The 26,382-nt window shown below is 45.8% G+C and overlaps 1 protein-coding gene across 4 annotated transcripts in view; it reads left to right on the forward strand.

Annotated features, from left to right (window-relative positions):
• EML6 (EMAP like 6) overlaps window positions 1–26,382 on the forward strand; it is a 157,379-nt gene that overhangs the window by 102,914 nt on the left and 28,083 nt on the right. For 2 of the 4 annotated variants that reach the window (XM_056852697.1, XM_056852698.1), the window contains exons 24-28: window positions 91–179; window positions 2,249–2,425; window positions 2,770–2,971; window positions 3,686–3,812; window positions 15,984–16,109. In XM_056852697.1, coding sequence (XP_056708675.1) covers window positions 91–179; window positions 2,249–2,425; window positions 2,770–2,971; window positions 3,686–3,812; window positions 15,984–16,109 — 721 coding nt within the window. The remainder of the gene's footprint in view (window positions 1–90; window positions 180–2,248; window positions 2,426–2,769; window positions 2,972–3,685; window positions 3,813–15,983; window positions 16,110–26,382) is intronic. The other 2 variants (XM_056852699.1, XM_056852700.1) reach the window with 1 other exon arrangement.

Here is a 26,382-nt window from a genome sequence, read left to right on the forward strand (position 1 = left end):
AGGGATTTCGTTCTTTCTTTGTCATAACATATCTGAATTTAGTACAGTCTGTTAAGCCTCGTTGTAATACACTTTTTCTTTATGATCAAGGGAAGCTATTGCAAGTCAATTCTGGTGCCAAAGAACAATTATTTTTTGAAGCGCCAAGAGGAAAAAGGCATATAATAAGACCCACTGAGGTAGGAAGGAAAGAAGCAGTTTGTTGAATGGTTGCAAGCGTTGCTACCCACACTTTTGACATTTATATAGTATTATTACTTTCTTACTCTTTGACAGAGTTGCTTAATGCATAAGGATGCTCTGTTTGATTTCTTGATCCTCTGAACTGTCTTATACTAGGCTGTCCCTGCTAATATCATTGGCTGTCCCTTGTGTGGGAGACTGGGGGCAGCACACTGGCATTTCATACTTTAGGCAACTATATGTACATTTTTGTAGGTGTGGCAAGAAGAGGACCAAGGGATTGGAATGAGGCAAAGAGAACATTCCCAAAGGGTGTCTTGAATAATAAGAAGATAGTGGCAAAGTTGGGACAATTTGTGGCAGGCGAGACAAGGGGCATGGATGAGATGTGGTGCTGCACTTGCCCTTCCTTCTCCCTTTTAGTGTTTCATTCCTTAGTGCCAATAGGGACATTCCTTATTTATTTTATTTACATTTATATCTTGCCGTTCTTCACAATCAGGCCACCAAGGCAGCCGACAAATAAAACAGCATAAAAATATAGCATAAATCCAAGTAAAACAGCTAAAAATACATGTGTAAAATAAAATACGGTAAATTAAAACAAAAGGCAGGAGGGATCACTGAGGGAATGCTAGACAAAACAAAAAAAAAAGTCTTCACCCACTGGCAGAAGACAGTGATAGAAGGGGATAGATGAATATTCCCATGGTGGGAGTTCCATAATTTTGGCACGACAACCGAGAAGTCCCTCTCTGGGGCTGCCATTCCTTGTTTTTGCTTTGCTCGCTCTCTTTTTACATTCCCTCCTTTTTGACTGACTACAATCTTAATGCCTGTTTACTTGAAAATAAATCCTTTTTGATCTCAGCAAGGCCTTCTGATGATTACAACCAGCTGTAAAACTTTGTCTGCTCTAAGGCTGCAAGCCTGAAGGGGGGGAAGCTCCTAAAGAGCCAGCGTGACCTCGTGCCGGAGTAAGAGTCCATTTAATCCATAATAAGGGGCAGTTACACCATCATGGGTGGCATCTATACCGGCGCTGGGACATCACGTTGGGGCTCAGGTGCAGGCGCTGCCTCCTGGCAGCATTCCAGTGGCACAAGTCCCCACACCGGTGTCCTGCGAGGTGTTCCTGGGGGCGGAGCTGCCTTCAGACAGCTTTCTAACCCTTTTTGTCCCATGAACTCCCCTTCCCACAGCGGCATAGCCCCGTTGAAGCCTATGGGGGCATTTTCCTATTTTTTTGTTTTTTCAGCAGTTAGATTTCTTTTCGGCGACCAGGAGGCCTCTGAGGAGGTGGTGTGGCAGTGCCACTCTTGCCCATTGTCTAATGCATACCCCCTTAGGAATAGGCTGCCCCCATCCCTCACTTTTCTGTTGTCACCGTGTCCTTTGTCCTCATACTCATTTCCAGTTAATTTTCTGTGATGTGCCAATAAAAAAAAAGTATTCAATGTATGCAGTAAATGGAGTGATGCATCACAGGCTTGGAAAATGTTTGTGGAAGATGTTTTTGGTATGCGGTGCATATTTCTTCTGGTGGGACTACGCTAGAGTGACAACTTATGAAAAATAGGCTGGGTGGTTACAAAAGGCACAATATTGATTGTATTGGCAATTGGGAAAATGAAGAGCCAACACATTCTCCAGCTAGAAAAGTACAAGAGACAGAAGGAATAGCTGGCTAGGACTTCATAGAAGATCAGTGGTTTTGCAGATCTTTTCCCCACTCTCAGTGTCTTGCAAAGGCATAGCCTGAAAGAGTGACCAAATATGTGGTGCACTAGTAGCTGTTCCTCCAGTCCTCCTTCCTGGTCCCCAGCACATTAGCTCATCCTGTTAACTTCCTGCACCAATATATTTTACTAGGTTCATGGAGACGAATCACTGAGCTACTTGGGTGTTTGTGTGCAGTCCTGTTGTAGATCTGGGGATCCCAAGCATTGTACTGGGCTGCTCTTCTGCCAACTAGAGATACCTGACAGGTGTTTGGGAATTAGTACCCTGGAGAATGTCAATCCTGATGCATTTATGGTTTAGAACTGCTTTCTGTTCTTATCAGATTGAGAAGATTGAATGGGATTCCTGGACATGTGTTCTTGGTACAACCTGTGAAGGAATTTGGCCAATGCACAGTGATGTCACAGTTATAAATGCAGCCTCTCTTACCAAAGATGGTACCCTTTTAGCTACAGGAGATGACTTTGGCTTTGTGAAGCTGTTTAAATATCCAGTGAAGGTAATGTACGACGTAACACAGTTTTTGAAGTATTTTTTCTAAAGCAGGCCAGTGGGGAATAAGTGTGTGACTAGGGGCAGTGGGGAAAGTAACTAATTGAACTTCAGTCTATTTAATGTATATTCTACCGACCCTACAACAGTATGCATACACAGAATTCCTTCCTCCTGTTTTATCCTTTAACAGAAGCATGAGCTGGATTAGGCTGGGTGACAGTGACTGGCCCAAGGTCACCCAGTGAGTTTCATGGCTGAGCAGAGATCTGAATCTGTGTCTCCCAATCAAAGTCCAGCCCTCCAGCCATTACACTACACTGGCTCTCATGCCAATTGCTTGTGTTGCAGGGCCAGCATGCCAAATTCAAGAAGTATGTGGGTCACAGCGCTCATGTCACCAACGTCCGGTGGCTACATAACGATTCTGTGCTGCTGACCGTGGGTGGAGCCGACACGGCACTGATGATCTGGACTCGAGAATTCGTGGGCACCCAAGAAAGCAAGCTAGTGGACAGTGAGGAGTCAGATACTGACGCAGAAGAAGATGGAGGTAAAGGGTTACAATGGGTCATATGCTTTATTTGTTGTTCTTTCAGAGTATTCCATTAATCTACACAGATACAGAAGAACATCTACACAGCAGGTTGCGTTCATTAGGTGAATTCAGGACCTTGATTCTCTGGAAGAATCATATTATGCAGAACAAGATGGTGGCCTGAGGTCATAGAGTTCTGGACTATGTCATTACAGATTCAGGTGGAGAAGAGTTATACTTCCAAATGCTCCCTCATACCCCCCCTTTCCCTGGTATGTCAAATTAGAACATCAGGGAGAGGTGTATGCCAAATTTATCTGCACAAAGGAATAATTTACTATATATGGGGACTTTTTGTTGGTTTTTATTCATGGAAGCTTTTTAAAAATTGTTCCTCACCTGTAATCTGTAATGGTATGTATCAACTTATTCTGTATAAAATGTAGATTGGCCCTAAGCAAGAAATATGAACAGAATGATTAGCTGGTGCCAGATGATTAAGCTTGCTTCAGAGTTATTGTGGAAAAACCTTTCTTCACTATCCATCGTACTTTTGGGTTTTGTAACATGTCATGATATTGACCTTGGATTTCTTCATTTTGAAGTGATCCAGAAACAATTTATTGTGTGTTTTGTCCATAACTAATCATGAATACGTACAATAATTTATACATTCAAATATTGCAAACACTTAAACAAGCATCATTTTCCATTGCACTTTCCTGTAAGGTTACGACAGTGATGTTGCAAGAGAAAAAGCTATTGACTATACCACAAAGATTTATGCAGTGAGCATCCGAGAGATGGAAGGTACCAAACCACACCAGCAACTGAAGGAGGTCTCAGTGGAAGAAAGGTATGTCACTGAGAGATGTCCACTGATATGTCTTCTACTGTGTAGAAGCTATTGCATGCAAAGAAATGTATTTGCACATTAAAAGAGCACAGTGTTCCAGACAGTGTTATGCACAAACCATAAAATCTATGCTGAGAAATCCAAATTAATCATGAGCCAGTTCATTTTCTTATCAGAGTTATGTGCTTGTTTCAGGCTGCCATGTACAAAAAGCTAGACTGTAACTATTGGTTTCTAAAGCACACATTTGCATATGCTTTAAAATGTCACTGCAGATTCTTGACCTGGGAATGCATTACTAGGGTTTTTGCCTTTTAATTATAAAGAGATCAGTTGTCTTTTGGATACCATGGCTTAATTCTATCTTTTTAAAACATATTGTGATGAAATAATAGATTTCAAATATTGCAAAGCGGTAGAATAATATTTAGGAACAATAAAATTGGATTTCGTATCAGCTTCCGAATGTTAATATGTATTATTGTTTTCTGTTTTTAAGTGAACATCCTTCTGTTATGGTTTGCGCCTATAATGGTATTTTAAAGAGCTTTTTTTTTAACCTTTCTGCTGTTTTTTAACCTTTCTTCCAGTCTGTTCTCAAACCCCATTGCTCTGAAAAAACTTGAAATTGTCAGTTTGGGGCTGATTAAAATGTGTATTTCTGAGGAGATGCATTCCTCATGTGAAGAGTTTGTCCCCCCCCCTTCCCCTTTGTCAGTATCATATAGGGACGAATTTCAAGAGAAGGCTTGAAAACAGCTTTTCTCTGTGACAAAATCAATGCCTTGAATTTCTCACAGTGGTATTATCAGACCAATGGCCTCCTTGAGAAAAACTGACACAGCACAGCCCATGTGCGAGCAATATGATATCTCATACAGTTCAAGCATATGACTTCCATTGGAATCCACAAGTTTAGTACCTGAGCCTTAAAAGCATTTGAAATCTACAGTCCCAGGCTAGTTTGCAGATGGCACATCTGTCATATTATGTCTTTGATTTTCAAATTTCACTGAGAGATTAAGGAGAAAAGCTCCGATATTACCAAACTTCTATTTGGGGGCTTCATTACAGAGGTAGGCTCTTAATTTTTCTTTGAATATTGAGAATTATAAGAGGAGGTAGGAGAAAAAGCCAGCAGGGTATATGTCGTGGATCAGCCTGCTGACACCTCCGACGAGGAGGAGGTAGAGGAGGTCAGTCCTGTCCAGGGCTGATGACAGAGGAGAACTAGCAGGCAGAAGTTGTAGCAGGGGAGTGGCACCATGCCCTCCGCCCTCCAGCTCAGGAACTCAAGACATGCCTGAGACCCACCAACCGGCAGCCTCACCTTTTGGGTCACTGGAGCCCCTGGAGCAGAGAAGGAGATGTTTAGGATGTGAAATTCAGGAGAGACGAAGAAGCGCAAGATTGCTGGCTCAGCGGAGATCAATCCCTGACAGCAGCATTGAGGCAGATGATTTACACCGGGCTGGGAATGCTGAAACAACTTAATTAACTGCAGCTGGCTTATCTGTCCCAGCAAGATAATTCCCTATTTTAACAGCCAGTGAAGGGAGCCTTATGTGGGAGCAACGCATCACTCATATGCCTGCCTGTGTAGCCATGCTCTGCAAACCTGACTTTTCTAGACCAGACCTGACCACGCCTTTTGGATTTGCTCCCTCCTACTTTGACCCTTTGGACCTGGAATTATCTGTGCTTGACCTTGGGCTGAATCCACTGACCACGTCTCCTGCCATAGTCAGCTGCCTGACTTTGGACAGTGTTCAGGATGTCAGGGATGAGAGCAGAAGGGAGTGGCATTTATTGAGATTGATGGGAGTTGGTGAAGACAGCAGGGCTGGAAACTTTCAACTTGTCCAGAAAGGCATGGTGTTCGCAACCAGGAATGAAACATGGGGACTCTTTGATATCCTAGCACTTCTCTGTTGGCTGAGTAGGTTGTGGCAATCTGTTGGTGCCAGAATCCAAGACCCAGATTGGGTAAGACCCTATTTAACACATGGGTGAGAGAACTAAAAAGGAGCTGTCCTTTCTATGTGTATGTGTGTGACTGTGGGGGAGAGTGACCATGTGGAAAAACATCATCTTCTTTATGCAGACACCCATTTGAATCTCACAGCAGGGGAGGAGGGATCAGATGCCCAGGATTTGTAAGCTCCAAGTTAGGTAGCAATCTTTCTCTTGTTTCATGGCTTTCATTAATCTGCATCCTAGTCCTGTAACATATATTTTTCTCTAGAGTTTTTCCAGTAGAATAGCTGTGCATTCCTGAGGTTGGGGGCCGATTACCCTTAGGAGGTGGCATGACCTTGCTGCCAGCGTAAGTGCATCTAATCACTGCTCCTCTGCTGGCGCAGTCTCCCCGTGTCGCAGATCACGGTGGAGACTTGCGGGGCCAGCGTGGGGGGCGTTCCCAGGGCAGGGTGAGAGGAGGAGCTGCCGGTAGGCGGATTCCTTTCCCCTTTCGCCCCGTAACGCCGGCACCGAGAACAGCGTTGCTGCGCCTGCTTTTTAGCAGACGCAGCCTCACTGTTCTCTATGGGGCAAAAAGGCCCCATTTAACAAAAAAAAAACAACCGCGAAAAGGCTTTTTTTTTTAGTTTCTTGACGTAGGTGGAACTGCTTAGGAGGCGGTTCGACTGCGTCTTCTCCCCACTGTTCCCCTGCCCCGATTCTCAGGAATGCACGGTAAAACTTGTATTAGTTTCAGAGAAAGCAATAGCCCTGATTTCTGCCTATGTGCCTTTCTGTGGCTCACATTACTAAAACAATCCAATTTGGATGCCTTTCCTGGTGCCAAACTGGTGAGAGGGCAGGGATAAGGAGGTGGGGCAGTCTACCGAAGGAAAGGCTCTGAACCCCCTTAACAGGGAGTTGGAGAGCAGTGAGGGATTTGGTTTCCCTCACCAAAATCACTCCCCCCCCCCCACCAGCTTCTGAGCAGTGGTGGACCTCACTTACTTCCTGGAGGGCTGTTTGTTGGAAAATCTGCCCTTCAAGGACGCTGTCACTTGCCTGCACATTGAGAGGGGGAACTGACCACAAAGTCAGAGAGATAGACAGGACAGGGGGAGGTCATCTCTAGTTACACCTTGCCCTCATTTCCTGCCCCTTTGATGTTTAGAGGATGTATTTTCAGGGAAACTTCCCCTCTCTCTCTCTTCCTTTTCGTCCATCATCCAAGCAAGATCTAGGAGCCGGGCGCTCCGCATGTCCAGGCCTTCCCACCCCAAGATGGAGTGGAAGGCAGATACCCTTTTATACCTAGAGGATTAGCAAGGTAGATCAGGATAGTGAACCCTTGTTTGTCCTTTCCTATCCAATGTGTATTTCAACAATAAATGTATTTTATTGGTTCTTGTAGGTTATCCGGGCTGTGTGACTGTGGTCTTGGTATTTTCTTTCCTGACGTTTCGCCAGCAGCTGTGGCAGGCATCTTCAGAGGAGTAACACTGAAGGACAGTGTCTCTCAGTGTCAAGTGTGTAGGAAGAGTAATATATAGTCTGCTAAATATCGGAATATCCCCCCCCCCCACGATAGATATTCCAATACTGTTTGCCTGAGCAGGGTGGCCTGCTGGGCTCTGGGGCGGAAGCATCACAAGGGACCCACGTTGGACCCAGAAAACAGCAAAACTGGCTGGATTACTGTAACTCGCCCTATGTAGGGCTGCCTTTGAGACTGACCCAACAGCTCCAGCTGGTTCAGAATGTGGCGGCGAGGCTCCTAACGGGAGCCTCGCCTCGAGAGCATATAAAGCCAGTGCTTTACCATCTGCACTGGCTCCAACTGGAGTATCGGATCAGGTTCAAGGTGCTGATTTTGACCTTTAAAGCCTTACATGGTCTGGGACCCTCGTATCTTCAGGACCGCCTCTCCTGGTATACCCCCCGAAGGACATTAAGATTGTCCGATGAAAATTTACTGGTGGTACCTGGCCCTAAGAGCATGCGGCTGTCCTCGATAAGAGCCAGGGCTTTTTCGGCCCTGGCTCCGGCCTGGTGGAATGCTCTGCCTGGTAACATCAGGGCCTTGAGGGATCTGAAAGTTTTCCACAGGGCCTGCAAGACAGAGCTTTTCCACCAGGCCTACAATTGAGGACAGCCGCCTATATTTGCTCATATTATTTATACCATCTACTGGCCTCCCCCTGCTTTTCCCCTTAGTGGGAACAACAAATAGCAAAGGTTTGCACCTGTACGGTCCCGTACAGCTTTTAGACTTGTGCACCACCATGTTAGGTTTTTAGAATTTTATTGATGGGTTTATTATGGATTTTACTGTATATTTATATTGTATGTTGTTGTATTTTTTAAATAATGTTACCTGCCCTGAGCCAGTTTGCTGGGGAGGGCAGGTTATAAGTCTAATAAGTAAATAAATAAAAACTACCGTATTTTTTGCTCCATAAGACGCACTTTTTTCCTCCTCAAAAGTGAGGGGAAATGTCGGTGCGTCTTATGGAGCGAAGGTGTGGACCCCTTCCCCTCCCGCCAGCCGGCGTTCCCCGCCCGGACGGCCAGCTGGGAGGCGTGGTATTTAAACTGCTCTGCGCTGCCTGCCTAGGCAGCGCAGAGCAGTTTAACCTCCCCTCCCCCGCACTCTTCCCGTTCCTGAGCCTCAGGAACTGAGGAACTGTACTCAGTACAACAGTACTGAGTAGACCAATACTGACTTGGATGGACCGAGGGGGGGGGGTCTGGTTAAGCATAAGGCAGCTTCACGAGGAGGGGCCCGTGGCTCAGTGGCAGAGCCTCTGCTTGGGCATAGCAGTAGGCCCCCGGTTCAGTCCCCGCGGGGCGCCTCCGCTCCCACCCGCCCCTGGCCCAGGCGAGCCCGGCGCTGCCCGGCCTCCGCCTCCCCCCCCCACTCGCTGCACGGAGGCCGGGCGGGGCGGGCGGAGAGTGAGGCCGGATCCCACCGCCGGGATGATCCGCCTGGCCCTCCCTCCTTCCCTTCCACTCGCCCGGCCTCCGTGCAGCGGGGATCGCCGAGGGGGAAGTGGGAGAGGGGGAAAAGGAAGGCCGGGGGTGGGGTGGGGGTAGGCCTGAGGGGGAGACGCCGCCTTCGCTCAGCCTTCGCTCAGCTTGGGCGGGGGCGCTTCAGGGCCGGGAAGCGCGGGAGGGGGAGGTTTAAACCCCCACCGCCCCCCTTCTGGGAGTCCTCACAAGAAGGAGGCCTGGGCCGGGGGTCGAAGATGGTGGTGCTGGGGCGGCTTCTTCTGCTGGGCTCCTGGGCGGCCAGCGCTGGAGGTAAGCAGACCCGCGGCCTGGCTTCCTTCGCCGCCCGGGAAGGAAGGAGGGTCTCCTCAGAAGGGGCTCCCCCCCTCCCCGGCTTCCCCTCCCCCCTCCCCGGCTTCCCCTCCCCCCGCGGACGAAGGCAGCGTCTCCCCCTCAGGCCTACCCCCCCACCCCCGGCCTTCCTTTTTCCCCTCTCCCACTTCCCCCTCGGCGATCCCCGCTGCACGGAGGCCGGGCGAGCGGAAGGGAAGGAGGGAGGACCAGGCGGATCCAGCCTCGCTCTCCACGCGCCCCACCCGGCCTCCGTGCAGCGAGTGGGGGGGGGAGGCGGAGGCCGGGCAGCTCCGGGCTCGCCTGGGCCAGGGGCGGGTGGGAGCGGAGGCGCCCCGCGGGGACTGAACCGGGGGCCTCCTGCTATGCCCAAGCAGAGGCTCTGCCATTGAGCCACGGGCCCCTCCTTGTGAAGCTGCCTTATGCTTAACCAGACCCCCCCCCCTCGGTCCATCCAAGTCAGTATTGGTCTACTCAGACCGGCAGCGGCTCTCCAGGGTCTCAGGCTGAGGTCTTTCCCATCCCCTACTTGCCTAGTCCCTTTAACTGGAGATGCCGCTGGGGATTGAACCTGGGACCTCCTGCATGCCCAGCAGAGGCTCCACCACTGAGCTCACAGCCCCCTCCCCATGGCTCTCCAGGGTCACAGGCAAGGGTCTTTCCCATCCCCTACTTGCCTAGTCCCTTTAACTGGAGATGCCGCTGGGGATTGAACCTGGGACCTCCTGCATGCCCAGCAGAGGCTCCATCACTGAGCTCACAGCCCCCTCCCCATGGCTCTCCAGGGTCACAGGCAAGGGTCTTTCCCATCCCCTACTTGCCTAGTCCCTTTAACTGGAGATGCCGCTGGGGATTGAACCTGGGACCTCCTGCATGCCCAGCAGAGGCTCCACCACTGAGCTCACAGCTCCCTCCCCATGGCTCTCCAGGGTCTCAGGCAAGGGTCTTTCCCATCCCCTACTTGCCTAGTCCCTTTAATTGGAGATGCCGCTGGGGATTGAACCTGGGACCTCCTGCATGCCCAGCAGAGGCTCCGCCACTGAGCTCACAGCCCCCTCCCCATGGCTCTCCAGGGTCTCAGGCTGAGATCTTACCCATTGCCTACCTGCCCGGTCCCTTTAACTGGAGATGCCGCTGGGGATTGAACCTGGGACCTCCTGCATGCCCAGCAGAGGCTCCACCACTGAGCTCACAGCGCCCTCCCCATGGCTCTCCAGGGTCTCAGGCAAGGGTCTTTCCCATCACCTACTTGCCTAGTCCCTTTAACTGGAGATGCCACTGGGGATTGAACCTGGGACCTCCTGCATGCCCAGCAGAGGCTCCACCACTGAGCTCACAGCCCCCTCCCCATGGCTCTCCAGGGTCTCAGGCAGAAAGGGTCTTTCCCATCACCTACCTGCCCAGTCCCTTTAACTGGAGATGCCGCTGGGGATTGAACCTGGGATCTCCTGCATGCTGAGCAGAGGCTCCGCCACTGAGCTCACAGCCCCCTCCAAAATACACATGAACACATGAAGCTGCTTTCTAATGAATCAGACCCCCCCTCGGTCCATCCAATTCAGTATTGTCTACTCAGACCGGCTGCAGCTCTCCAGGGTCTCAGGCAAGGGTCTTTCACATCACCTACCTGCCCGGGCTCTTTAACTGGAGATGCCGGAGATTGAACCTGGGGCCTTTCAAGACCCCCACCCCCACCCCCGCCCGGCTTCCAGGGAGTCCCTAGAAGCCGAGCGGGTCCCCGCCCAACAGGTGACCCTCGGACCGGGAAGTGGGGGGGGGGAGGTAAAACTGTTCTGCGCTGCCTAGGCAGGCAGCGCAGAGCAGTTTAAAGACCCCTGCCCGGCTTCTAGGGACTCCCTGGAAACCGGACGGGGGTCTTTATTCGGCAGAATATTTTTTCTTGTTTTCCTTCCTCTAAAAACTAGGTGCGTCTTATGGTCAGGTGCGTCTTATGGAGCGAAAAATTTGGTAGATTAGGCAGAATGCTTTGGCTGCTTTCTGCTGTTTCAGTGCTACTGAGCAGCTGTAAATCACTTTGAATGATGAGCTTAGCTGCAACAGCACAAGGGAGCCAGAGCACACTCATGAATTTAACCCGCAGTGTTTTGCAAGACCACAAAATCCACCACACTGTGTGCAGTACAAGCGCTTACCCGTGTTCTCTGAATATATGCCTCTAACTCTGTTCCTCTATTCACTTTGACACCTTCCCTGTTTTTTACCAGCAAAAAAGCAGCATTAAAAATACTGTGGCTGCTGGCCGGAGAGCTATCATCTAGAACAGAAAGCCCTCTGGGGCAGCAGAGGCATTCTGACAGTGACAGCAGGATGCTTTGAACAGCATGAAAACTGGATCTACGGGTTTAGCTTTCCCATGTTCAAAACACCCCTCTTGGTGAAGTAGTTTCTCTGACAGTTATAGCCTAATCCCCCTCCCTCTATTTTTAAATTTTTATTTATGCTATTTATAGTTCGCCTTTGTCAAGGCAGATTACACATCGTGAGCCAGTTCAATCAACAAAATGGAACATTCAATAACCAATGCATTAGGATTTTGGAAGTCTGGAGCCACTTGAAATAACTGAAGCATAGCATAAGTATTCACGCAAAACATTAAGTGCTATGGTATTTACATAATAGGATCCTACTTACAGTAAACTGCACACACCAGTATAGACCATGGTCCCTAATCATTTATCCAAGCAAGTTTGTAAAACCATTGTGCGCAGTGCAACCCAATTACCTGTGCAGAAATGCCCCCTTGAATAGTTCAGTGTCACATAGTCAGGAGAGTGTGAGCTTCCCTGACCTCAGACAGGCCGTTCCACAATCCGGGAGCCACAATGGAGAAAGCACGTGTTCGGGCAGTTGTTGATGTTGCCCACTGGCAGTTGTGCCTGCAGAAGCCCCTGATGACTTGAGCGAAGTTGTCGTGAGGGAGCATAGGAAGAGAGGCGGTCCCACTCCCATTCACTTCTGCATCCAGTAAAAGCTCCTTGTTCCACTTGCCCTACCCTGCTTTGTCCATATTTGGATTGTAAGCTCCTTGGGGGGGGGGGGGGTAGGGAATCTTATCTTTTTAAACTCGTGTTTTTCTATAAAGCACCATGTGTATCAGTGACAGGCCAGGAAGTTGTGAAAGAGCCCTTGCATGTTGCATTTTTGCAGCAGATCACGGTGGGTGAAGTTGCACAAATGTAGTTGTACCATGGAAGGCCTTTGCACAAATATGGTAGAGAAAGGCAATGGTGGAAGTAGGGTGGTGTAAATGGCAATGCGAAGTACCATCCTATCCCTGCCCATGGTCCGTCCTTGCATCACTTAAATATGAGTGTGTGTGTGTGTGTTAAGTGCCATCAAGTCACTTCCAGCTTATGGCGACGTTATGAATTAATGACCTCCAAAATGTCCTATCTTTAACCACCTTCCTCAGGTCTTACAAACTGAGGGAAGTGGGTTCCTTGATTGAGTCATCTCATGTTGGGTCTTCTTTTCCTACTGCCTTCAACTTTTCCTAGCATTATTAACTTTTCCAGTGACTCTTGTCTTCTCATAAAGTGGTCAAAGTATGATAGCCTCAGTTTAGTCATTAGAGCTTGTAGGGAGAGTTGATCTAGAACCCACTTACTTGTCTTTTTGGTGGTTCACAGTATCCATAAAACTCTCCTCCAACATTGCATTTCAAATGAATAAACTTCCTTCTTGTCAGCTTTCTTCATTGTTCAACTTTCACACCCATGCATAGTAATAGGGAATACTATGAATTATCTTGATCTTGGTCCCCAGCAGCGCATCCTTATACTTAAGGATCTTTCGTAGCTCCTTCATGGCTGCCCTTCCCAGTCTCAATCTCCTTCTGATTTCTTGGTTGGAGTGTCCCTTTTGGTTGATGATGGAGCCAAGCAATAGAAAATCTTGAACAATTTCGATTTCTTTATCATCAACCTTAAACTTGTGTAATTCCCTTATTACTTTTGTCTTTTTGATGTTCAGCCGTAATCCTGCTTTGGCGATTTCTGCTTTATCTTTCATCATTACTTCCTTGTGAAGTAGACTAGGCTGAAAGAGTACAGTAAATTCATTGTGAAGTTGGGATTTGAACAAAAAGTCTCCATACTGACAAGCTGTCCACATTATCACACTAGCACCACTTCTTTACCAGTCAGCATTTAGATATACCATTTACACTAAGGTGCATATGCTAGTGCTCATAAACCTCAGCAGCTGCTCTCCAAGATAAATGCCATTGCCTTCAGCAGTCAACCAGGCTGGTTGCCAGAAGTATCTTCCATATTGTCCTCTGAGGTTTTAAAATGCTGACCTGCCAGCTGAATAAGAAGCAAGTCTCTCTCTCTCTCTCTCTCTCTCCCTCTCCCTCTCTCCCTCCCCCTCCCTCCCTCCCTCCCTCCCTTTCCCTCCTTACTGTAAGCAAAGGAAGCATTCAGATGGCTCTAACATGGTGAAATTGAAAGCCTTATTTTTGACACATCTGATTCTCTGCAGTCCTTTGGTGGCTTCAGTCTGAGCTGTTCCCAGCGGGCCACATGATTGATGGACAAGCATAGCTTTTTTTGTGGCGGTACTTACTGGTACTAAGTACCTGGGCAATTTGAAAAGGCCAAGTCTGGAGGGGAAAATTGGTGAAAATCAGTGCAGCCTTATATATGAGAACCGGCACCTCTTTTTAAACAAAAAAGCACCCCTGACTTCTGCAGAGTAGCCCATAGGACAGGTTGCCAAAGTTGAGTGCAGAGGGTCTCATACAGGCTCCTTGGCTTTTTCCAGGAGTGTGAAAAGTTGCCTTCTGGATCTAAAACAGAATTTCTCAGACCTGTTCTTTCTTTCTTTTTTTACAGAAAAATATATGCAAGTGCATACATAGATGGAGCTGTTTTTATCCCACCCCTAGATTTTTAGAATTTAAAATTGTTATAGACATAATTAACAAAATTCAGAAAAGGAGATAGAAACACTGCACTCGTTCTGAGTGCTGCACAGTAAACCAAAATTCCACTTTTGACAAGGCTTCTTTGCTGGTTATATTTGTTTATTGGGTTTGTTTATTGGGTTTTTTGTTTTGTTTGACAAGGTGGTCATGTATCTCAGAGCATGCGTGCCTCTTCACACATTACCGAGTACACAGGTTGTGTCTAAGATCTTCCCTGTGTTCTCTGTAAGCCACACGACTCGCATGTTTTGATCAGCTCCTGAGCACGCAGTGCCCAATTCAGGTTGCAACCTTAACACACATGGAGAAGGGGACTTCTTCTCCTCCACACATCATTTTCATGACCTGAAATGATCTGCATGGGGGCAGTATTTAGCCTGTTGAGGAAACCCACAAGTGTACACGTAGGTTTCCCCAGTGAGCTAAATAGTGCACCCCCAGGACTATTGCAGGTCAAAAAAGGAAGGATTCTGTAGTTGCAATAATTGTAAACAACAAAGGAATTATGAATTTTGTATTTCATAGAATCCCCATTCTCTGACTGCTGGGAGCCCTGCCTATTGCCCTACATTGTTTATTTGTTTTTATTCTAGTTCAGAAATTGTTGCTTGTATTTGCAGAATTTTCTCAGACTTCTACTTTGCTTTCCCATCAATATTCTCAAAGCAGCTAACAATGTAAGATCATTGCAAAAGATTTTAAATATATAATCTTACAACAAAACTAAAAAAATCGACCATATCTAGTAATATTGTTATAATAAATAAATCAGACTCTGATAAATTACAAATGGTCCGTCATATTACAGCAAACCTTTAAACGAGAATGTAAACAAAAACAAATGCCTCATAAAGGAATCTGGATACTTGCAAAAACTGACGAGAGTCAGATTTTCCTGGATAAAGTATTCCAAAAGGTAGGCATAACTACAGGAACAGCTCGTTGTCTGCCCACTGCAGAGCATGCTTCGGTGGCTAGGATTGCCAATTCTGGATTGGGAAATATACCTGGAGATTTTGGGGATGGAGCCTGAGGAGGGCGGGGTTTGGAGGGGGGAGGAACTTCAGTGCCGCAGAGTCCAATTGCTAAAGCGTCCATTTTCTCCAGGGGAACTGATCTCTATCACCTGGAGATCAGTTATAATAGGGGGAGATCTCCAGTAACCACCTGGAGGTTGGCAACCCTATTGTGACACCATTAAGGTCCACCTGCTGTCTGCCGCTGTTTGATTGCAAAGGGTGCTCTTTATAGGTGGAAACCCACACGGGCTACAAGTTTGATGTTTAAAAAATGAAAACCCATATTCATATTCAACGCCACTTAGTTTGTCTGTGGCCATATTGAATTCACCTAGCCTTGATAAAAGGTCATGCCAGTGAGAAGTGGTATCCAGGATATAACATGTTCTAATTTTATAAGTGTCAAGGGAGGCTGTATATTTAACTCCAGTAAGTCATGTTTAGCAGTTTTGTCCTTTTTGAGCCCTCCTCCATGCTTGAATGTAATTTACTGTTGAATGGCTGCTGTATTGGCTTGGTCAGTAAGGTTTCATTTATTCATATCTAAGACCTCATGTACCTGCTTTCTTCTTCCTCATAGTTTACTTCAGTGCTTTAGATCTTCTTCTGTTCAAGATATTCTTCTAAAGCCACAAAATCCCATGTCCTACAAGAAACAGGAAATTTGCACTGTAATAATGACTAGAAAGGTGGTTCTGTTTCAAAATAAATCCTGCACTTATCTTAGTACGTAAGTTCGGTTGAGATAATTAATCGATGTTTCTCTCTCCTCTCCCCATCCTTGTTGTTTTTCTTCTCTCCCTTCGCCCATATCTCCCTCCCTTGCATCTCCTTATTTCTCCTTTCTTTCTTTTTTTCTTGCTCCTCTGATTGGCTCTCCGCCCCCTTGCTTTCTCTGTAATTTAGGAGCGGGGCACCGATCAGAGGAGCCGCAGGAACCGTCTCGCGGTGTGGGAGTCCTAAGAGAAGTGCTCCCACACCACGGGGCCTTTTGGTCAGTGTCGGGACTGTCCCGGACAATCCAGGACAATTGTAAGCCATACAGTCTCATGCTTAGGACGATGCAAACAAATGGTGTCTTGCTGGATGGGAAATGATTTGTGTGTGCCTAAACTGAATTGCTTTAACTAAGTGGGCTAGAATGTTGATGATACTTCTGCTGTTGTTTGATGTTACTAATATGGGGCGGAAGTATTTTCAGAGGGGCTGCATTTTGCCTTTTACTAACACCTGATGCATATCTTGTTGCAGCATTTTGACTGTTTGACTTGCATGACTAGGTGAATCAATAACCCTTATAATACCTAGTGTGGTAGTGACCTTTAAAAAGAAGGCTCAGTACAGAAAGCAATTCAAACACTGTCTGCTCTCTCTCTCTCATTACACTTGCCTGCCTTTGCCAACCTCTTTTTTTTGGGGGGGGGGGGCAAATATGCCACAAATCAAGTCAAAGTTATCGCCATCTTAATGTGACCCTCACTGCATATGTGAGCTCCTCCATGTCTTTGTGTATCTTTGCCTCTCATCTACTGTGCCAGGGAGCAGTGGAGGGTGGGCGAGGCAGGCAGGAGACCAGGCCTTGCTCTGTGTCGTAGCCAGCCCTGCGGGCCTTCATGTAGTGCTCCCAGAGGGGCCATCCGTTTCCACTGCCTTTCCCGTTATGGCACCCCATTGGCTATCCTCGCACTAGTCCGACTCATGGAAGACAGGCCCACCATTTCCCTTTTTAAAAACATTATCATCAGATGTTGCCAGATGCTTTATCTCATTTATTGCCTTGTGTGATGCTGCATTAAGAGGGATATCCTGCTTTTCAAAAGTCATTTATTCTGATACTAACAGCGACCTGATATGGCTGATCTTTCAGAATGGCTCCCACTAAATTTCTTCCCTCCACAATCTGAATGCTGTGGCTCGTTTCCTTGTATAAGGCATGTTCATTTGTATGTGAACTCTAGAGACACAAGGTGCTTTCACAAGGTGTTTATAGTGTTCTCTCTCTTAAAAAAAAAATCCTGCCTCTCTATGATGTTGTCATTGCCAGTCTTTTATTTTAACTGCTCACATGTCCCGTCTTTGATCTGCTAATCTCCACCACAGGGTTTGTTTGTTTTTTGTATTGTGTGAAACCCCTCTCCCTAAGAGGGAGAGCTTTGTTGCTATATTTCTTTATATGAAAAAGATAATTGGGTGACACAGTATGCAATTTTAAGGTCATGGACTTGCTTGATTGTTAATCTCTAGCCAAGAATCTCAACCTGGTATAAGCCTTCGACTATCACATACCACTTCCTCACACTGAAAGAAGAAAGCAAGAATTGAACCCGGGCGAATGCCATTTATTTGAATTCAGCATGTCCATGGCACCCAAACTACCTCAGAAAAGAATGTAATTTTTTGATCAAGAAATCTTAAAAGGATAATGTGTGTGTGATGAAAATGAGACTGTATTTTATTATTATTGTGCACTACAGCTTTTTCTCAAAAGTGTTCTTCCCCATCAGGGAGCCCTGCAGACTCCATTGCCTCTGCTAAATGCATGCCAGTTTCTGTCAGCCATGTTGATTAGCGGAGACAAGTGCCGACCGAAGCATTCTGAAATGTGGTCAAACTTAGGCAAGCTCCAGATTTTTCTGGGATGATTCTAAGTTCACTGTGAACTATTCTGTGGACGCCATTGAATCACTCCTTCCCTTTCTTCTTCGTAAAGCGACATCAGCTGGTCCTTTTGTTTGAGAAGCCTGAACACACTGCATTGCTTTTCAGCGTCTATCGGACTAGCATCTCAAATCCCCCACACACACAGGCACACACTGTCACCAGCCTACCTTTTGTGGTGGCTTTACTGTAGTCAAGGCTTTTCTTGCACAGAAAGAAAGCTTGTCAGTGCATGCAATGAACATAATGCTGTGGAGTATTTATAGAGCCTAACTGACTATGGCTTCCCCCCCCCCCCCGCCATTGCTCAGGGGACTGCCTGTCTGCTATTTGTATGTTCTTTCTCCACCACCTCCCGCTATCTGTACTTGAGTGTACATACAAAATCTGCTTGTACAGAAACAAGAAGCTAATGTATGCTGCTGATTCACTGCAGGGCCTACATACAGCCACAGGCTAGTCATATATTATTGATCTGGTGTTGTTTTTTACATTCATAAAATGTTACCTGTATAGCACATTGGAAGAGGATTCTTTGCCAAATATAAATTCACAACAGCCAGACCTAGCAGAACACTCAGCACATCCAGGCAGGAAATTATATGTAGAGCTCATGAGTCTCCGTTTTGGTCAGCCTGCTCCAACACTAACCCTTGAGGATCTACTGTAAATGCTTCAAGATGAAGACAGACGTAACACTGTAAGAGCAGTCACAGTGAGTTCATCACCTCTGTGCTAGGCTTTGCAATTTGAACGATGGACAAATGAGCTGAGCTCTGATTTAGCCGTCATTCCTCATACCACGATTCAGGTTACCATATCTTCTTTTTTAAGGAAAAAAAATTAAAGCTACAAACCTACCTTGTTCATTTATATAACTGTCATTCAACTTATTTCCATCCATATCCATTAAAAAAAAACCACAATTGCAACACTGCTCCTGCAGATTTGAGGGTTGGTCACTGCTTAAGAGCAAGTCGATCAGTGTCGTACGCTGCTAGCTTTCATCTCATGCCAGCCCAGATCAGGCTGAAAACGTGCAGAACTGTTTTTTGAAAGCTTTCCCGAGAGAGAGAAATGTGCGTGTGTTCTGAACATTGAGGGCACTTCTAAACGGGCCTCGGTGTTCTAAAACTTACACCTGCCTTCACTCTTAACTGAACTCTTTTTTTCTTGTTATATACCTTTTCAGCCATTGAATCCACATGTATGGGAGCCTCCCAACTGTGTATGGATGCTCATGATTCACGGTTGCCATGTTGTTTGAACATGGGCAGCGCAAATATTTTTCCTGGGTGTACAGCTTTGGTACATATGAATATTGAACGCTGGATTTTTCAGGTTTTTGAATCACGTCTGCTGAAACTGTGTGCATATGCAAAATATATGTGCTGCCCCTGTTCAGACAACATAGTGACCGTACGTATCAGGAGCAGTTGCTGCTCCCAGTATCTGTGGATGTAACATCTGAAAAAGAGTGTTGTTATTTATCTATGTTATTTATTTAGGACATTTCCCATGCCACCTCTCCAGGAAACCTGCTTGAGGCAGTTTATTCCCATATCCAGCACCTACAGCTAAAACAGTTACCCTTTGTGTGTTCACCAGTATAGGTTTTCAAGTGAACTTTACCAACAGTTCCATTTGTCCGTAGAATCCCCAAAATGTTTGTAGAAATATTTGCATCCTCCACAGAATATTTACCCTTCAGGAACCAGTGGATTCAGGATCCTCTCTTTTGAGTCATTCTTTATTTGATTAGTAAAGTAGTTTATTAGTTGTATTTAATCATTAATGTCTTGTAATCTTGAAGGAGTGAAATTATTCTTTTTCTGTATAGTCTGTCATAAATCTTCATTGAATCATTATCTCAAGCAACAAAAAAAGATGGAAGCCTTTATATAGGACTGGATGAAACATGCAATCACTCATCGAAGGAAAACTATCACACAGCAGCCATCATTTGTTACGGCACCTTCTCAGTCAACAAACTAGATGTTACCCAAGACACACAGAGCTATTGCTGCTCCATTTCTCTTGCTCCCCTTCTTGTAAAGTGATGTCACTGTGCTGCTGTGCATTTCCCCATCACATGAGACTTGTTGAAATGAGATCCAGCCTAACAAACCTAATGCTGTCTCTATTGCGCTTGGACTAGTGTATATCGTCCATACTGGAACTTCCTGTGGCACATGGCACTACCTTAGATTGAGTACACGTAGCCTATCGCTGTCTATTCTGACAGGTGGCAGCTCTCCAGTGTATCAGACAGGGGTCCTTCACCCAATCCATTTGAAGTGGAGATGCCAAGGACTGAAGTGGGCTCATTCTGTCTGCAAAGAGTGCATTCTCCCAACTCAGCTGTTGGCCTCCCCATTGCCTCAGTTGTGTCCTCAGCCTTGTTAATAGGTTATTTGTTACCTGTGAATCTCATCCTACCTCTAAGGAACTCTGAGCAGCATGGTTTCCCGGCAGTTTCCTGTCCAGTTAACAGCCTGACCTGCAAATGGAACTACAGTGAAGTGCTTACAGACCAATCCCTGTGCCTCAATTAATTTTAACTGAAGATTAATTTAATTTAATTGTAAACTAAAGGCAAATTGGAGACAAGGGAGAGGTGTATTGAGGCAATCAAACTCGGTGATGTCTCATACCAGTCAATGGCCTGGTTGAGATATTAAAATCCTCAATAATATCCTTTGCATAGTGGCTGCCAGAGCTGGGCCTTGAGGGCTCATGTCCCACCATCATCATGAGAATGATCCTTTGTTTCTCCTGAACAAGCCATGAGTATGACATATTCATAATTCATTCCTAATGGGCAATCCTTCCCCACCTGCACAACACGAGCCTGATCACCTAAACTGGGCTCATTGAAATCTGTCCCAGGCTTCATTAGTGTAAATTCTGGGACTTGCTAAACTCCTGCACATTGCAAATAATTCAGTACAATCCCCAAGGGGAATGAGAACAACAATTGTCCTTAAAATAGCAGGGATACTAATTACAGTGCATATCACCATTTAAGAAGGAAACAAACATCTCGGCTTACGCAGGCCATTCACCAATCTGCTGCTGCCAGGACCGACACCAAAACTCTGGTGGCTTAAAAATAAAGGTCCCCTAAATCCTCTTCAGCTCTGATTATAGCTTGAATTAATCTACTTTTCTGCTTGTTCTTGTTTGTAAGCTGAAGCATGGTGACATGTGAAAGTAATAAGTAGCTTGGATATTTAAAATTATTCCACAGTGGCTGTGGTCAGCATTTTTTCATCCCACAGTATCTATAGGTCAAGATACACAGTGTGTAGATACAAACATTAGTGGGCAACACAGAGAGAGTGCCTATACTTTTCTCCAATGTCCACTCCTGCCATTCCAAGCATACTCACACTTTCTTGTTACTTACTGGAAAGAAACCGTTAATACTTGTATTATGTTTTAACTTGCTTTCCTTTGGAGGCAGGGAATTGTCAAGTAAGTATAACCCACATCCAAAAAGAAAGAAAAAAAGACACAAGTTTCTTAGAGTGCACACTTGATACAGTAAAGATTATGAAGGGTAAAGATTATGAAGGGTATCTTCTACTTGCAACTATGGGCATTAACGCATGGGCAGAATGTTCCTGGTTCGCTCCTCTGTTATCCCACAATATTTTAATCCCACAATATTTAAGTCTGGATAATCAAACGCATGACGCCAGCCTATCCCACATTAAGTCTGAAACAAGTAGCTGCTGGAGGCTCCCCGTGCGTTTGAACCAACCATATAATGTGGGATAGTTCGCAATGCGGGATAGCAGGGGAGTGACATCGCCCAAGGATTGGCTGAGGAGTTATCCAATCAAAGGGCGATTCTCCCCCCTTTTTTTTTCTTTGAACGCCAGCGTTCCGGTATACCATCGTCTCAACCTGTCAATTAAAAAAAGGCGGGACGGGAGACCGGAAGCAGCAATTGCTCACACAGGAAAGGGGGCGGGACGGGGGACGGGAAGCGGCAATTGCTTGCGCAGGGAAGGGGGCGGGACGGAGGAGACCGGTAAGGAGCATTAGTAGCGAGCTAGCCGAGTAATTACACACACGTCGGCGTTCCGGTAATGTAGCAGAATTAAAAAAAAGTAGCGGATTAGAACCGAAAAGATCGCTATAAACCAGGGATTGATTAACCCGGGTTTTTTTGCCTTAATTCGCGACTAAGGTGGGTCCGATGCGCAGCCCTTGGACGGTCGTGCGTGTGGACCATGGAGATTCGCTACTATTAAGGCACAAAAGCGAGACAAATTGGCCGTGCTTTAAGCCCCTATATGGATTTTGCATCTTTAGCTTTTCACTTTTCAAAATAAACTGGTTACAGTCATTCCCTAATCTCCATCAGACTTACTGGGGTCTTACATGAATTGTGACGTGGCATTATTTTCACATTTCTTAAGCTGATGTTTAAGTGCTAACAAACCATATAATGTTTTATATATACATGTATATGTATATATGAATATGCAGAATATTTGTACATATGTGTGTGGTGAATAGAAAAATATAAAATATATATGTGTGTATATATTTTCAAACTATATCTTGTGTTTCTTATCCAATATGGCCATGTCATAGTGAACAGTGTCCTCTAGGGGTAAAGACAGATGTAACATTAATTCATATGTAAAATTGGCTTCACAACTTGCGCTCAGACATGTCTTTCAAGTCAAAGACTGGATCTGCTCCTGTCTTGTACTTCTCCTCATGCTTAAGGCAGGCTGACCAACTATATTGTACCAACTATAAGTGCCATAAGTACATTTGTTTATATATCTCAACTTCACTTAATATCCCCTCACCCACAAACAAAAATTCAAATGCTTTAAAAGCAATTGTGGAACTACTCTGGGGATGGAAACGGAGAGGAGAGGGGTGTTGATGTAACAGATGCTAGCCAACTGACAGCTGCTGCAACTACAGCTGTTCTCTGAAACACTGAATTAGTTTTTTTAGAGTTTACTTTAGAACAGAAGGTTGTATATGTATTTTCGAGGCAGTGCAAATGGGTTCGAACTATTTCCACCACACCTTAAAATGTTAAGTCTGTCTTCACCTTTGCTTTCTTCACAAATCCTGCCTTGCTTTCCCCATAAACGTTATCAGACATTCTTAGGATAAGAGATGTGATAATTGGTTCATTTCCATGGAATACTAAAACAGAAAGAAGAAAAGTACGAATGCAAGCAAACCATTGAGTATTTTCTAAATTGCTACCTCAAAGGCCCTATAATTGGATGTCATGTGGTTACTAGTCTGTTGCCCTGATCCAGAGAACCACAAGCACCACAGAGGACTATACCCAGTGCTTCTCATACTGTTCCAAAGAGTGATTGGGGGCTGAAGATCAGAAGGCTTTCATGATCGTTCCTATCAGTTTACAAAGCAAAGAGGAGCGAAACCCCTCTCCTTATCAGAAGTTATGTTGTGAAAATTCCTTTGTACCTTGGGCATGAAGAAGAGCGGTGATACTGAGTCCAAATGCTATCTAGCCAGCTATCACATTTTTATCCTGCTCTCCCACCATGGAACTCAGAACAGTGTACATGGCTCTGCCTTCCCCATCTGATTCCTGTGAAGCAAGTTATTCTGAGAGATTGTGACTGGCCAAAGGTCGCCCAGCAAGTTTCATGGCAGAGTGGGATTTGAATTTAGATGCTAGTCTAACACATTAACCACTGCAACACCCTGATTTCTTTTGCCAAAGGTTGTGCATTTGATCATTCCCGAAAAACAAAACCAGTTTCCCCATGTAGCTTGATAACTGTAATAATGTGATTCTTAATTGCAACTGCTTCTCCTTGTCTCTTACAAGTCCATAGAGTGTGAGACCCAGGGTAATGTAGTGGTTAGACTGTCAAGCTAAGATCTGGAAGACCCAGGTTTAAATCTACACTCTCCCATGGAAGTTTGCTGGATGACCTTGGGTCATTTACACACTCTCAGCCTAATTTAACTCACAGGGTTGTTGTGAGGATAAAATGGAGGAGATAAGAACAATGTAAGGCGCTCTGGATCCCCGTTGGGGAGAAAGGCGGGAATATAAATGAAATAAAAAAGAGTGTGAAACTTTTTTGGGTCACTAGGGGAACGGTTCGAAGTATATTGCTTCCCCACCCCCACCCCCTATAACCCTGAAACCTGGTGAAGGGGAGGAAGCGTATTGCCCCTCCCTATGGGGCCATCCAGCGTCAGGGTTGGAGGAAATTTTGGCTTCACTGCAACACTATCCTTAAAGGTCAAAGCAGGTGTGATGTTAGGAGATACATGAATGGAGCTCCCGCAGACTTCTTTTCAGTCATAACAGTTGTGGAGGGGAACTGGATCAGGGCTAGTGCCTCAAGGAAAAGGTTAACCCTTTTCCTTGCGCTTTCTGGACTTGAATTGCCCATATGTTATTGATATGTTTCCCTTGTTGGTCCACTGTAACTCTGGGGAGGCCCTAGAAGTCAGGAAATGACATAGAGGAAGGGCTTTAACCCCTCCCCAGTGCCTTGGCCCTTCTTCATGTCATCCCCCACCCTCAGCAGCTGTTCTTAAGCCTGAAAAAAAAAACCTGCATGAAAACAATTCTCTTCCTTCCCCTCTTGAGGGCAGTCTAGTTTGGCTATTAGCACTTTAAAGGAGAAAACAAAAATTTTAAAAGACGTTTTAAAATATTCAGATATAAAAAAAAATGAATGGAGATTGAAGGATTAACTCTGCCCCGCCGTGTTTCCATTTGGCCCTGAGGATTCAGGAGCCGTTTGCATTTTACAGAGATGTGTGATCTTTGTTTCTTGTGTTTGAGCCCTAAGGGCTTCTCTTTTCCTTGGAAATAAATGGTAGCCATTCATTGTGTGGAAGCAAGTAAAGAGCCTAATTAGACGTCACAAACTACAAAAGTTCCATTACATTCACCACAAGTACTTGCAAAGATAACTAGCTGCTAGTTCCTGATGGCAACTCTGCAGGAGGAGGAGGAATTCCTACCTTCTCCCCCTTGCTGTTTTCCATGGCTGAGACAGCTGAGGGGCCTAGTGGGAGCTAGACCCAACTCCCAATGATCCCAGTGCCTAAAAAAGGTTCTCTTCCTTCCAATGGTGTGTTTGCTATGCACTTTCACACATGCTGAATAATGCACTTTCAATCCACTTTCAATGCACTTTAACGATTGTTTGCACATGGATTTTGGCATTTCACACAGTAAAATCCAGCTGCAAAATGGTGGAGTCCCCGTCTTTGGAGGTCTTTAAGCAGAGGTTGGATGGCCATCTGTCGGGAGTACTTTGATTGTGGGATCCTGCGTGGCAGGGGGTTGGACTGGATGGCCCTTGGGGTCTCTTCCAACCTTTTGTGATTTTGTGATTTTTGTGAAAGTGCACTGAAAGTGGATTGAAAGTGCATTATACAGCATGTGTGAAAGCGCCCACAGAGTTCCTTGGTAGAAACTGAGATGTAAGGGCATCCCTCGACTGCATAGTTCTTCTTTGGGTTCTGTTTCTTGATCCTACTCGGATGTGATGACATCTTGGGAACTGGCTTTCCTGAGCAACTGCTTTTAGCACAATACCTGTTCATGTTTTTCCACTCAGAGAAAGTATTTGAAGTGGGTATCTTCAAATATGAATCAGTCCTTAGGTACAACTAATGATAGCCTGTTTTTTTGTTAGTTCTGCCAGTTGTATATTATAAATAGTGTTGCCAACCTCCAGGTGGTGGCTGGAGATCTCCCGCTATTACAACTGATCTCCAGGCAACAGAGATCAGGTCACCTGAAGAAAACGGCCACTTGGGAAGGTAGACTCCATGGCAATATAACATGCTGAAGCCCCTCCCCTCCCCAAACCTCACCCTCCTCAGACTCCACCCTCAAAATCTCCAGGTATGTCCCAACACGGAGCTGGCAACCCTAATTATAAATGGTCTTAATCCGGCTAAATTTTAATGTGAACCTTTATTAAATATCCACCCCAACTTTTCAGACTTGTCTGCATTGTATGTGAAGTTGGGGGAGCATTAGTCCACGTCCTTTGTTTTGTGGAAAATACTTATTATTACAGATGCACAACAAGGGGGCTGAATGGAAGAGGCAACACAATGTTAGATTTGCAATAACATCCTCCACTTGCCCCCCCCCCCCCGCCACTGACCCTTGTTATTAAAGTTACAGACAGTTTGGTGCAATGTAGCGGAAGCATTCCCTGCCCTGCTCCCCTCCTCCGTTACAGCCGTGCATCTGGGGTTCCAGGGGCCACATCAGACAGAAGCAGTACTCCTAAGACGTTTTAAGTATACACCTATATTTGTTAAGTGTGAACGCACAAATGTGTTTGCAAACCGACATGTGCTACAGTAACCCTCGGTGGGAGCCATGGTGGGCTGCAGCTCCCAGTACACTGAGCACACTTACCTCTGTGTCGTGTGTGAAGTGGCTTTAGAAATCGTTTGAGGCTGTTGGTATACTCTGAATTTTTCATTTTCTGTACGACACACTGAAAGGGTATTTTTCAGGGCTATGTGGAGCATGCAGGAAGCACTGATGAAGCTTCCGTTCTTTTTTCTCTCCTGTCCTATAGGCTCTTTAGTGCAGACTTTGTCCCGAGATGTCAGGGTATGACCTTTCTGAATTTGCAGA

This window comes from Euleptes europaea, chromosome 7 (genome assembly GCF_029931775.1).
Source record: "Euleptes europaea isolate rEulEur1 chromosome 7, rEulEur1.hap1, whole genome shotgun sequence".
NCBI classification, from domain to species: domain Eukaryota; kingdom Metazoa; phylum Chordata; class Lepidosauria; order Squamata; family Sphaerodactylidae; genus Euleptes; species Euleptes europaea.